General features: G+C 43.4%; 2 protein-coding genes across 2 annotated transcripts in view; one reads left to right on the forward strand and one right to left on the reverse strand.

Annotated features, from left to right (window-relative positions):
* The window catches only part of LOC109957095 (WD repeat, SAM and U-box domain-containing protein 1-like), a 13,548-nt gene extending 10,972 nt beyond the window's left edge, over positions 1-2,576 (forward strand). Inside the window, 2 exon segments of the mRNA XM_020594690.1 lie at positions 3-66; positions 197-2,576. Coding sequence (XP_020450346.1) covers positions 3-66; positions 197-348 — 216 coding nt within the window. The 3' untranslated portion in view covers positions 349-2,576.
* Positions 2,577-4,708: 2,132 nt separating this feature from the next.
* tanc1b (tetratricopeptide repeat, ankyrin repeat and coiled-coil containing 1b) overlaps positions 4,709-14,011 on the reverse strand; it is an 89,464-nt gene continuing 80,161 nt past the window's right edge. Inside the window, exons 16-25 of the mRNA XM_020594689.1 lie at positions 13,371-13,607; positions 13,045-13,236; positions 12,270-12,348; positions 7,942-8,075; positions 7,616-7,739; positions 7,338-7,513; positions 7,020-7,152; positions 6,352-6,443; positions 5,783-5,929; positions 4,709-4,813 (exon numbers count right to left, since the gene is read on the reverse strand). Coding sequence (XP_020450345.1) covers positions 4,709-4,813; positions 5,783-5,929; positions 6,352-6,443; positions 7,020-7,152; positions 7,338-7,513; positions 7,616-7,739; positions 7,942-8,075; positions 12,270-12,348; positions 13,045-13,236; positions 13,371-13,607 — 1,419 coding nt within the window. The remainder of the gene's footprint in view (positions 4,814-5,782; positions 5,930-6,351; positions 6,444-7,019; positions 7,153-7,337; positions 7,514-7,615; positions 7,740-7,941; positions 8,076-12,269; positions 12,349-13,044; positions 13,237-13,370; positions 13,608-14,011) is intronic.

The following is a 14,011-nucleotide window of genomic DNA, read 5'->3' on the forward strand; positions in this document are numbered from 1 at the left end:
AGGCCCCAGATGAGTTTCTGTGTCCAATCACCAGAGAGCTGATGAAGGATCCAGTCATCGCTGCAGGTCAGACGACAAATGCTAAAAACTTTTCAGTCTCAAACAGAGTTGGGGAGAGTGTCTGTGATTTTCCTTTTTTAAATTTCTCCACACTTTGTGTGTGGCTTTAAGGAGTGACGATGTGTCTGCTCCGTAGATGGGTATTCCTATGAGCGTGAATCCATTGAGAGCTGGATCAGAGGGAAGAACAAAACCAGCCCCATGACGAATCTTCCCTTACAGACGACACTCCTCACCCCCAACCGATCTCTGAAGGCAGCAATAACACGATGGAAGTCAAGCCTGTAGACAGCAGCTCTTTCTAGCTCGTCTACCAAACAGATACCTCATCCTTAAAGTAATTCCTCTGAGAACAAGTACCATTAAAAGTACTGTAAGTACCACAAACCTGACAAAATCTGAATGGTTCGGACAAGTTGAGGGATGTTTACCCAGTAAAAACTAGTCACCTATCGAGGCATTATACTGCATATCTGAAGACACTACTGCCTGGAGAAACGCTGTGTACAGGTTTCTCACAAGTGAAAAGTGTAATTCATGAGAAATAAAGTGCACCGTGGCTAAGTTTAGTTAACTGTATTATGGACATTAATCAGTTTGGTTACTTTTGTGGGCACAGTGGCTGCCGTTCAGCTAAAGTTATATAAGCTTGCTTTAATTATTGGCTTTAAAGTGAGATTATGTAACTTAATAACATTCTTTCACTTACAAATGAGAAGTGGAATTTGTGAGCAATAAAACACAGCCTTGCACTAATCACTACACTCCAGGGCTTTGCTGCTACAGCCTACCCCATCTGCTATGACCAGTAGTGTGCAGTGGTTAATGTCAACTCATTTGAACACATTTTGGTTAGATATTACTGTTTGACAGCTGACAGTGACTCTGCTACTGTGGCTACAGTTTAGCGTGTCACAGACAAATCATTTGAATGTTTTTATGTTGCTGTGTGTAATGCCTGGATGACTCACACTGTACCACCACAGCCTCAAGGAGTCTGCACTCACTGTGCCTCAGTTGCAGACTAAAGATAAAGGCAAGACTGCCATTGCCACAGAAGATAAGAGGTGGCACATTAATCCTGAATGTCCCCTTGGGGATTAAGATAGTACTCCTATCTATCCAGCCATAGCAAGCAAAAATGCACAGTGAAGCCCAAGTAGCCACAGCACAGATGTCACTCAGTGGAACGCCTTTCAGATGGAGACACCTCTGGTTGAAAGAGAGCTCAAATAATGGACTTTGAAGGGATTTAAGCCTTGGTTATCACATCAACAGTCCAGTTGGAAAGTCTCAGTACGAGTCACAGCCTTTCCAGTATTCTCCATAACAGACCAGCAGTGCATCCGACTTATGGAACCCTGCCGACACGTCTATATACAGTATGTTCTCAGGGCCTGAAGAGGACATACTGGGTCTTTAGCCAACAGGGAGAACCACAACGGGCAGTGTGGCGACATTTCTGAGGAAAACAGGTTGAACTCTGCTCCATGGTATCTTCTCCCAAATGAGCTGAACTGTTTATGGGTTCAGTCTCCACTTGCATGAAGGGAACTTTTGACAAGAAACCATGTCTAAAGCCAGGTTCTGTACACCAGGCACAGACCTGTAAGCTGAGGAATGGCCCACCAGAGGAACCTTGAGTGTCCCACGGAGACTGAATGGATTCTGTGCCAAATTGCTTCACAGGCCAGTGCTGGTCCTGGGGGACCTGGGTATCACACAGTCTGGTGGTCAGAAGAATGAAATGGAGCAAGAAGTAAACACATTGTACCCGGTTGTACCTCACTCAGAACGAATGTAAATTAATTATGGGATTACGCTGTAATTGCCACCTATGGCCACTGTTTGCCAAAAATGTTTCTCTTTAAATGAAAAGTTGCGCGGACTGGGGGCTTTTTGGTGTAATGTTTATATAAATACCCTCTTAAGAAATCCTATGTAGAATAAACGTTAGCAGACCTGTTTGTTTTCCTCAGTGGGTCTTTATTTCTCTCTCCCATGGTGACTAATGGCGATAATGTTCTATAACAGTATGTGATCACTGCTAATAAAGCTCACAATACTGAAAACATGGCAACAACTGCGTTGAAGGTACATATTAAAATAGAGCTGATAGCGCTGTGCCCCAAAACCATGTTTTTTTTAAACTCTGTAATAGAAACCGCAATTGTAGCATGCACTTACTCATCGTTATTGAGAATCATAAAATGCCTTCGTAGCTGTGCAAAAATAACTATATAAAATATATTGCTTTTACAATGAACCAAGCCATTGGCACTGTAAATAAATTAAACTAGACAGCAACAACAAGCAGATACAGAAAGGCTTTCAATTCAATGTTAATGGTGACAAATGATGTACAAACATATTCAACAAATGCTTTTTAGAACCTTTAACACCACCTGAACAACACTGTGCATAAAATTCAAAATGCAGAAGTCTGAACTTGTCAATACACTTAACATAGACCGTCACTATAAAGAAGGAAAAGTAAATATTTATATAATATAAATGAAGGAATGCCCGTCCTTTAGACTTAAAACTTCCACCAAGGACTTTCTCTTCCTTCTCCTCTCTCAGCACCATGGACGTAACAAACACAGTTTCAACCTCATTTCCTTTTACTCTAAACTGTTCAGTAATGACATTAAGCTGTGACTGAATATTGTGTTTAAGCACTTGAGCAGCCCAACTGTACATAAAGTGCCCACTGTCACCGTTTTATTTTGATGAGGACTGTACATTACATGTCCTAATACTTCCTTCAGTGCAAAGTCTTCAGCTTGGCTGAATGACGGCAAGACGTCATGTAACAGACACTGACAGCCACAAGCGACAGGTTGAGAGGAGAGAGAATGTGACGAGTTCACTCCACTGCCTGTGGCCTGTAGTCACACAGGAAAACAGTTTGCATACTGGACTTCTGACAAGGCTTCAAAGTGAGATTACTGTCTGGGGCTGGTTATCAAGATTAAACCAACCCCATCTCACTTTAGATTTTAGCTAGAGTATGAGCTAAAGCATCTCTACACATTTGACTCTATAAATGATCGCTTTGGTTTCATTGAAGCTACGTGAAGGGCGGGATTATCTCGGACTAGGCCAGCCTGGTTGGGCTTATTGTCTGTGAAATTGTGTTGCAGGCCCAGTGCTGGCTTGGGCTCTTTGTAACAGTTGGCAGGGTGGCAGAATTTCTCTGTGAACTCCTTGGCATGCATGCCGTTTTGTAAGCTACTGATTGCCATAGCACCATGAGGTGGTGGTTTGTGCTGCTCCTGGTAGGTGCTCACTGTCTTGGTGTAAGGCAGCTCACAGTCGACAGGCTGCAGACCCATTGCTGACATGTGACACACCAGGCCATCAGAGGAATGGTTCAGCCAGCCGCGGCCAGCAGACTGCAGGCTGTGCTGCTGCTGTTGGATCTGCTGCTGAAAGCGCACTGTCTTGTCAGTTATGCCCATGAAGGGTCTGGGTTTGTACTCTGTTGCAGAGCTTGCCTGTTGGCTCTGCTTTGTCTTGGTGCGGACATCAGGTCCTAGCTTGCCACTGTCTGACAGACTGCTGCTTGAGGCCAGGCTGCTGGTGGAACTGGACACACGCATGCTGCTGCCTCCTCCCTGTGGCCCTATGGCACCACACATCCCATCTATTCCTGGATCAGTGTGGTTCCCCTGGGCACCAGGACCAGAACAGGCCAACCCATCCAATGAAGATGCAGAGTGGGCAGACAGCCTATCTTGCCCCAGACCCTTGGTGTATGACATCTGGGATGAATGGAGGTTATCATTTTCACAACTGTGACCTACAGAGGCAGAAGCAGCTGCCAGCGACATGCGGTTCCCGAACACAGGCTCGTCAGCTGGGGGAGGCAAAGGGCTGATGTCAATGCCTGGTCCAGGCTTCAGCATGCTGGACATGTGTCGACTGGGTAAGGGACTGGAAGGAGCGTACTGAGATCTGGACCCTCCTGATCGGCCCCCCACAGCCCCTCCCCCAGCCTGCATGAAGCTCATATGCTGGTTGGTCTTGACTATTTGGGCCTGCTTGGTGGGCTGCAGAACAAGGCCCTGCTGGGCCAGCACCTCTCTGTGCTCTCGAGGGTACCGGTGGGGGGGGAGCCTGCTGGGGCCTGGGGGTGAGCTGGAGGTCTGATGGCCCATACTGTTGCTGACAGGCTCAGAAGATAAGACTCTCTTGTAGGTGTGACTATTCTGTGACCAGCAGGCTTCAGTGGCCCTGTCATGCTGCGAGGCTTCCTCCTCCTCTTCTTCTTCCAGGATGTCTTTTTGGCCTTCCACACTCCTACCAAGGCTGTGCTCTGAAGGGTCCGCCTGTCCTTCATCTGGCTCTGGATCAGACTCATGTCCTCCTGTCTCCTGCACCCCCCCCAGCCAGTGCTCCTTTGGTTTGCGTGCGCTGCATCTGTTTACACTCCTCCTCTACTCGAGCCAGTAATCGACGGATTTCCCGGTTGTTAGGACACAGCTTGGCTGCTTCATACAGGTCAGCCAGGGCTGCTGTAAACTGCCTGTGGATGAGACAGTACAGACAGACACTGTTACCAGATCCAGAAGACTGAAGATTATTTACCATCAGCTATGCTTATGCTGATGACAGAAGCCGGTCTGGAGCTTTGCTGAATAGTTTACCTGCTGCTTCTTTTAGCTCTCGCACGGGCATAGTAAGCCTCGTAGGATTTTGGTTTCAGCTCCAGTGCTTTTGTTGCAAATTCTTCAGCCATCCCAAAGTCCTACAAAATGAGCAGAATAAATTAATTTCAGTCAACCAATTAATATTCTGGCCCTTCCATCATAATCGTTAATGACGTTAGCCTTCAATGCAAACCAAGATACTCAAACTAATTACACTTTAAACATTGTGTACAGGAATTTTAAACAGTAACAGCTGAATGTGGCTCTCTTCAATAGTTTATACTCCCTGTGGGAAGTGATAAAATACCTGAGCAGGCACCCCCAGGTATGATGTACTGTACAAACACAGACACCCTCGCTGTGCCTGTTTTGCTCATATCTCCTGCTAGCTTGCGGCATGTAATCACTTGAACAGCTGCCTCTTTACAAACGTCTTCCTGCTAGGGAAGACTTGTATCAACAAACTCTGCAGAAACAATTATTCAGGAGACAATTCATGATTCAATTTCCAGTCACTAAACTAAAATAAGCAACAAGTGATTGGCACTGAGCGATAAGGCAGCCTGGCACATGCAGGAGCAAAAACTGTTGCACAAGAAGATTAGAGGAGATTGAGTCCACTGTCCAATACGTTTGTAGTTTTCTCCTCCCTGTTACAATTTAAACACTAGTGAGCTTCTCCTGCCCACGCAGGCTCAAATTACTGTGCATTTCAGTCCTACTCGGATTTATTCTCTTTGTAACATTTCAAGACAACTGGGGATACTTCTCAGAAAAAAAGTATTCTACATCAATTATAAGTTCGACAGTGCCCCATGATAGTCATTACACTGACAACTAAAAATCCGGTGAGTTATTTAAAGCTACATAAACTCAGATTTAGTACAAATTTGGATAAATCAACTAAAATTGTCTAGAAGTGTTGTCTCCCTGCTTTACTAACCCCCTCACTCTCATTTCACCCTTAATGGTCAAAAGTTAGAGGAAGTAGTTAGTTAATGCAGCTTTAAAGGATCATGCTAAAATACAGCCGACGAACAAAGGGAGGGGAAAAACTGGAGGCTTACATTGGTTTTTCTGCGACAGCGTGAGAGATTGAGGTACAGGGAGACCCTCAGGTCTTTAAACGCCTTCAGGTCATCACCAAAGCCTTCTCTAGGAAACTTCCTCAGGGCGTACTGGTACCTCTGGGCCGCCTCTTTCATCTTCCCTTTCTGGAGGACACATGGAGGGCAAAGCTTGCAGTGAAGAAGAGCAGGGAACCAGAAGGAAAATGTGGGGGAGAGAAGCACATACTCCCACAAGTCGTTTTCTGGCTCAAGCCCTCCCTTCTCATCAATCAAACAGACAACACACATACATTCACACGTTACACCTGACAGGTTTGTCCTTTCTGCCGCTAAACTGTTAAATGTCAGGCATCAATAATGTCTCCCTTGGTAAGCGAGGCAAAACACACACATCAATTCTACTACATTTAACTAAGCTAGATAACCACTTCATTATTATGGTAACCTCAAGTGCTCAATGCTTTTTTAAAATTATTATAACAATGCAGCTTGGGAACAATTCATCAGTAAAGTGAAGTGCTCTCTATAGTTGACTGGAAGCTATGTCAATGCTGGTTGCACATTACCTTGTAAAGTAGGTTTCCCTCCTCCATCAGCTTCTGAAGAAGAATTATCAGGATATCAGGCTTGGAAGTAGCCATGGCCCAAGCAGCGTTCCCTGTAGGTATAGAGGGGAAGGAGGGAAGTCAAGGAAAGGTTTTAATGGGGTTGCTTTATTCTCTGGAAATTGGAACAAGGTCAAGTTACCTAAAGATTGTACCTGATCGATCGTAAGGTGATGTTCTGTAGCCTTAGTTTTTGAAAGCAGTTAAGGAAGAGTTGAGAGAGTGATGAAAAAAAAGAGGTCATGCAACAAAGTAGTCATTTCTACTAAAAGGAAAAATGTTTCAAAGTGGAGTGTGACAGTATGCAATTATCGTATGTACCACTCAACCTGAAAAGGCCTTGTATTATTAGCAGTGAATGCATGCAGACTGTTAATTGTGCCAAAAGAAAATTTTTGTGGTGTTTTTCTTGCGGTGTGCACTGCAGGTAAGCTGCAGATCCAGAGAGCCCTATGAATGTCATCAAGGTGACACATTCTTAAGTTAGCCAAGCAGTACATGAAGGAGAACAGGAAGGACACACACACACACACACACACAGAACAGTGAGCCATATGCAGGAATGGAAACCAGACTCTTCACAAAACCAGTCTGCTGTTGGCAACAGATGTTAACTAATGTGTTCTTACCCAGCTTGGCCCCTTTCTTCAGCAGAGTCACCACCACCGACGTGTTCCGACAGCCTATGGCCCGGTCCAGAGGCCTCATCCCACTGTAGTCCACATGCTCTATCACTGCACCTCTTTCCACCAAGTACTGGACCTACAAGAGAGCACAGTGTTAAATACAGTGCAACGCTGTGTTGACAGTCAAGAGCAGGGCTAATGGAGAACAGCATTTATTCAATAATGGCACAGGGATGCTCTCAATGCAGACTGTTGGCATGCCTGTGAGCGCGTCAGTGCTGTGTGTTGGGATGTTTTCAACAATCCTAAACTGTCACTTACAATCTCCGCATCTCCATAAAATGCAGCGAGGTCCAGCGGAGTTCGTCCGTTTTTGTCCGTGTGGTCGATCACTGCACCTTTCTCCACCAAAAACTGCACTACATTCTTGTGTCCTTTCAAACAAGCCCAGCTCAGGGGTGTCAGTCCCTCCTTGTCCATCGAAGTTAAAGATGCACCTTTGAGACAAACAGAAGCTGCATACAAATCTAGTGGAATTGCTTGGTGAATGAGATGAACAGGGGGTGTCGTCCTGTGCTGGTGATGCTGCTGTAGCTCACCTTTAGAAAGCAGAAACTCAACAGTGCTCAGGTGGCCCTCACAGGCGGCCACCATGAGTAGGGTCCTGCCCTGCTTGTCGCTGATGTTAATGTCAGCACCGTGCTGCAACAGCAGCTCTGCAATCTATGAGATGAACAAAAACAGTGAAAGAACAGACATCACATGCATTCAAGTGCACGCAGCTCTAGTTTGTGCATTTGGCAGGGACAGCAACATTGCACCCAGCAACAATTAGACCAGTTATTAAAAAAAAAAATAATCTGAAGCACAAACATGTTGCAGGAATAGCTTGTCTGGGACAAAAGATGTACTCTGTGTGTCTCACCTGCCAGTGTCCCTGTCTGACGGCACAGAAGAGAGGAGACACCCCTCGCCGGTTGACCTGCTGTACCACCGCCCCTTGCTCCAACAGCAAACTGCATACCTCCATTTTCCCCCGGCCTGCTGCTGCTGTCAAGGCTAAAGGGAGGAGAGAAGAACACACACACACACACACACACACACACACAGAGAGAGAGGAACAAGTTAAGATAAGACTACAGTACGAGATTCTGCTTAGCTAGAAAGGACACCGGATTCAAGAAGATTAGTGAATGTGATAACATGTAGAGTACACAGACACTGTTCAGAACCTCTCGTGTTCTTCACAGATTAGAGCAGAGAAATGCAGACTAATGTTTGGTGCTAATTGAGTTTAAAACAGACAATTATGTTATGCTTACTAAACCCATTAAATTCCTGTCTCAAGCTCCCAGGGTCTTCTACACAACAATGAGAATTTAGTCATTTTATGCATCAGCAGACAACAAAGTCAAACAATTCTGTTTAACACCCATTCATATTTTGTATTCAGACCATGATTAACTGTAATTTATTTTAAACAGAAAGGGGGGAAATCATTTATTAGTTTGTGCTTGTTTTTGGGTCTGCAAATAAAACATTGTTGAAATGTTTAGTGCTTACAGTTAATCCACAGCTGCTGATGTATGGCAGCAGCTGGGTCGGTCTAGACCCAGCGCTGCTTGTCCAAACAGAAATCCACCGCAAGAATCAGAACAGCTCTGTTCTCACATTCACCCCCCCAGAGGCTTAAGGTGCCGCTGAGCCTCCGCATCTGACTGACATCATCCATCTGGATGAACAGTCACCAGAGCCAAACACGCCCACCCTCTATCTGCTAACAATATGAATATCCCTCACACACAACATAGCAGAGAACAATGGCCCGGAGTAGCTATCGTTAGCGCTAGCGGCACCTGGGATGGTCCTGGGTTACAATGAATATACTACTGACCGCTGATGTTTGACAGCAATTTGTTTTTCATTTAACTCATTCTATTCCTAGGTAGTTCTCCATGTTTTGAGTCATTCACAACAACATTTTCTCTATGCCAAAGGACGTTTCTACACCACATGTAAAGACAAAAATTAGCAAAGCTTTCTACAGCTAAGGTGAAGGTTTGTGACTGCAAGTGGTTATTTAGGGGCATTTAATGTCAATTTCACTTCCTGTCCAGAAGCACGATAACTTGGATGATGAATGAATTGCAAAGAGAAGCTTCTCATCAGAAAATGGTAAACAGATTGTTGGTTTTGCTGCACACAAAAGTGCAGGTGTTTGTCACTTGACGCCAGAATAAAGTGCATCTTTTGCCCAAAGATCTGAACACACACAGTGTCAGCTCACGCTGTGCTCTTATTGTACAGTATGAACGCTTTATCTTTTGCACATACAGTATAAAAGGAAATAACAGCAGGGCTTTGTGCAGAGAAAAAAGACCTCAGGCCATACTGTACATTTCCAGACTTTGCCCAGTGCATGAAAGTCCTAACTATTAGACAAGCCAAGTTTTTATGTGTAGCACATTTCATACACAACAGCAATGCATTAAAACAAAATAAGAACTTTCAAATGCAAAAAAGAGCAGCAAGAATCTATTGTCCAGTATCTGGAAACCACTGTCAGAGCCTTAAGTCTGGTGTTGTGGAGCACTCAGAAGAGAGCTGCATGAGCACAAACCACCAATTAGAGTAAATCATGGCACAGGAATAAACACACACAACGCCAAAACAATGATGAATCCTGACTCAAATTAAAGGAATATTGCCATGACAAGAAGTGCCAACAATAAAATGCCCACTGGCAACTACATCTGTCATACGTTATATATTATATATATTATAGGCTTGGTATTTTTGTACTGCCTAATACTCAAGTCAAATTGTATTTGCATTGGCCAATATGACAAATCACACATTTGCCTCAAAGGGCTTTACAGTCTTTACAACAGATTGGTGTGTACTCAGCTGTACATCCCATGGACACACACAAAAATCTCCTGATATATAATTTATGAAAGATCACAATTTTGTGTGCTGTTTGTTTATAACAATGAGAATGATTCCAAGTAGTTAAATGACTTTTCTTTGCGTAAGAAGGAAGCATCTTTCATCCTAAGAGAGGATCCTAAAAGTTGCACAGACGTACAATCCAATCTGCTTCTATTTAAACACAGGAGACAGTGCGCCTATTTGCACAGAGATGTAATATTATGTTCACTTTTAAATGTGAAATAAATTTTCACAGAGGCAGGTTATTATCTGAGATTTGTTTCACACACACAACAATGAATGGCCAAGTTTTCAGGGGGTATCTGAGGAACTTTGTCTCAGGTTTGGTATTCTGTGTATCAGGCCTCTACCAATTTAGTTTATTAAATCTGCACAGAATCTGAAGAGGGATCTGAGGTGAAACAGAATTTATTATAGCACTCAGTGCTAATCACTTCTGTTGATTGCATGTAGTCATCATGGGCTCAGTCGTTTTTACTGCCATGCAGTGAAATCTTCAAACGCTAGGTCTCTAGCTGTAATAAACCAATAATTATTTTTTGTTTGTGTTGTTCAAAGCACAACCCAGTGCACAAAATCAACATTATGGTCATAATTGTGCTTACTAATCTATTTGCTGTGAATACAGATGAGATGGGATCTTCTTTTAAATGACGACCAAGTCGGTACAAAAATATTTACTGTATATATGCAGTGGTGCCGGTGGCTTGGGAGTCACTTTGTTTCAGGTCAGTAGACTCAGAGCTCAGCGCCTTTCCATCGCTACATGTGACCTGCTATTTCATTACTTTGGAAGGGATGGCAGGAGAGTTGTGGCTTTCATTTAACAGCCACTTTGTAAATGCTGCAGCATCAGGTAGCTCTAATGTTTGTGAGAGTAGGATTACTATCATTCAAAGTCATAGTCATAGTCATAGAGAGCTAGGCTACATATCAGGTTTATTAATACAACTCAAAAGATGGACAAATGTCTTTAAGGGGTGCAATGTGAACATTTACAGCTCTAGAGCCCCAAACACTCACATTGAGGACAAAAGAACATTTCAGTGAGTCCAACATTTCTAAACATTTTGCCCTAAAACTCATAAGAAATACTGTGCATGGCTAAAATTTTCATAATGCATCAGAAACATTTGCCTTCAAATTCCTACTGTGTGACCACTCCTTGGTGTACACTGATAATGACTGCAGTGCTCAGCTACCTGTACATACCATATAACACATTTATCAGCACATCATCCAAAATATATATTTTAAATCAAGATACTGCTGATGTGGTCTTTTGTGCAGATGAGCTCTTATGTGAAGGTTCTGTCCAAAAAATAAAAAACAACTGCTCTCTGCTGCTTTGTTCAGCTTTTATGTGACCAGTCTTACAGCTGACTGCCACCTCCTGCTTTTAGACTTTATTGTTCCCTGCTGCTCCGAACAGATTTTGTGCTATCTCCTCAATCAATCACAAATGGCTTTGAGCAGGCCATTAACAGCAGCCACTGTCCACAACATCCACTGCTGACTGGTAAACTCTGCTTCTTGCTTCCTGTCATTGCTTTAATTTAATGATGGCAAAGAACAAAGGTAAAAGTACTTCTGCAAACCCCTTCAGGAAAAACAGCAACACATCTGAATTAAAAGTAAAAGTTTCAGTATATAATTCTACAGCTACCCCCTGCCTTCAACAGATGGAGTAACTTCAAAAAATGTTCAAACTGTTGGCAGTATCTTGCCACAGAGCACCAAGGAGAAACTGTAGCTGAAATGCAGCAGGATGGTGGAAAATAAATGGTTAGAGGAAAAATGTTGTGCTGATAAAACTAAGTAGAAACCATAGACTGTACATAAGATGAACAACGTGACAGCGCCCTAGAAGTAAAGCCACCGTGATCGTCCCCTGGTGGCTGGTTGCTGTATAGGTCATAAACACCGCCCTCTTTTCATTAGGATGCGACCAACTAAGACCCAAATTAAGAATTTAAAGCAAAACACAACATTTTTCTCATTTTACATAAATATTATCACACTGATTTATGTACAAGTGGTCATTTACCCGATAATTTTTATTATTATTTTTTTAAATATAAGTTGATTTTAAAAAGGCACAGTCTATAGCAGAAACACGTGTGACCACAATAAGAGAACTTGGAACAGTCAGCCAGAATTACAGAGAGCACTACTGTGCAGAAGAAAGATACAAGTGCTTCCACTGCAGCATGGAATTACTGCAGTGAGGTCCAGAATGCTAAAACAGCAGATGACAACACAAGAGGGCCATGTAATGCAAAAAGATGGATGAAAACATACCTGTCTCTCCCCACAGAGTGTCGTAGCCATCAACTTGCACAGCATGCTCATTATTCAAAGCCAGCAAGCCACTCACAACCTGTCAAAAAAAAAAAAAAGATTAATGGCTTTCTGTTCCAGCATAAGATATCAAATTAAGCTTCAAGAGGTTATACAACATGCAGGTTACATAGCAGTGACAACAAAAATACAAAAATCATAATGAATTAATTAGAGAAGACCAAAGAACTGCTGGTGCCTAAGAGGTTATGAGTCCACTCTGATTAATATTTTAACTGTACTGGGGTCTCCTTCTACATGCGAGTTGTGAGCTTAGCTGGCCCAGTTCTGTTTTTCTAAGCTTGGCCTCAGGATCCCACTCCAGCTAATGAGGAAGCCAAAATAAACTTGGAGTCTTATCGCACCTGGGCAGCTGAAGGCACTGCCCCGTGATCAATCCCCAAATCCAGCTTTCAGACATACACAGCTGAATGACATTTTACACTTGAAGTCATCATCACTGAGAACATGTGCTCAGATTTTATCATTAGTTTCCTCTGCTCTCTGAAAAATCTGAAATTGGAGATTGTTGTGAAAGCACACAGGAAAGAAGAGAGGTGATGCAGAATTCAACGTGTAGCGTTTTGTAGGTCAGGGGCAGGCTTAGTTTTTTCTTTCAAACACATTGCTTTTTGTAGTGACTTATGGTTTCATTAAGAGGGCATAAAAACTTGTCTTTATGTGTGTTGGGGGACTGCTGAGGGTTAATTGTGTGTAAAGTGTGCGTCAGTCAGACCTGTGTGTGTCCCATGCTGGAGGCTGCGATCAAAGCCTGCTGCAGAGCTTTGTTCTTCAGAGCACAGTCCTGCTGCTGCTGTTGCCCCTCAACAATCCAGTCCAACTCCAGCAGGTACTGGATAATGTCCAGGTGTCCTCGAAGAGCAGCATGGACTAATGCGCATTGGCCACTCTTATCCACATGATCAACCTGGCAGTAACACAAGATCCTTGGTTTTATGACAGAGAAACACAAGTAATATGCCCCACTGTGCATAAATGATATGCTGCATCGGTGTATAAATGCCACAAACTCGCAGATGGCTACAAAAGCAAGCTCCTCACCTTGACCCCCCTTTTGCAGAGAAGCATAGCTAGTCCCAGGTGTCCTGCAGCGGCCGAGAAGCAGAGGGGGTTCATGCCATTTTCAGACACCACGTCTACACTGGCACCAAACTCGAGCAGTAGTGCGGCAATTTCTTGGTGTCCAAGGTGGCACTGCACACACAACACTGGCGCGTTGTTCAAGACCTCTGTGCGGTAATTCACGTTCGCCCCACCGAGCATCAGCAGACGGCTCACCTAATTGTACACAATGGCAATGCAAATGTGGGCAATGGAATTACAAATTAATTCGATGGTAATTTCTAAAATGAAGAAACAGAAGACTGCCATGCTGCAATTATAAGGTGAAAATTTGACTGTTACCATAAATTTGACTGAGAATTTGCACAGACAGACTGTTACCATGTAATATTCCTCTTATAATTCCCCTGAAGCACATTCAAAAATAGATAAAACATTTATTGCACTCTATCTGACAACATTACACAAGAGCACAGGTACAGTGGGTACGGAAAGTATTCAGACCCCCTTAAATTTTTCACTCTTTGTTATATTGCAGCCATATGCTAAAATCATTTAAGTTCATTTTTTTCCTCATTAATGTACACACAGCACCCCATATTGACAGAAAAACACAGAAT

The sequence above is a fragment of the Monopterus albus genome, unplaced genomic scaffold (genome assembly GCF_001952655.1).
Source record: "Monopterus albus unplaced genomic scaffold, M_albus_1.0 scaffold24.1, whole genome shotgun sequence".
Classification (NCBI taxonomy): Eukaryota; Metazoa; Chordata; class Actinopteri; order Synbranchiformes; family Synbranchidae; genus Monopterus; species Monopterus albus.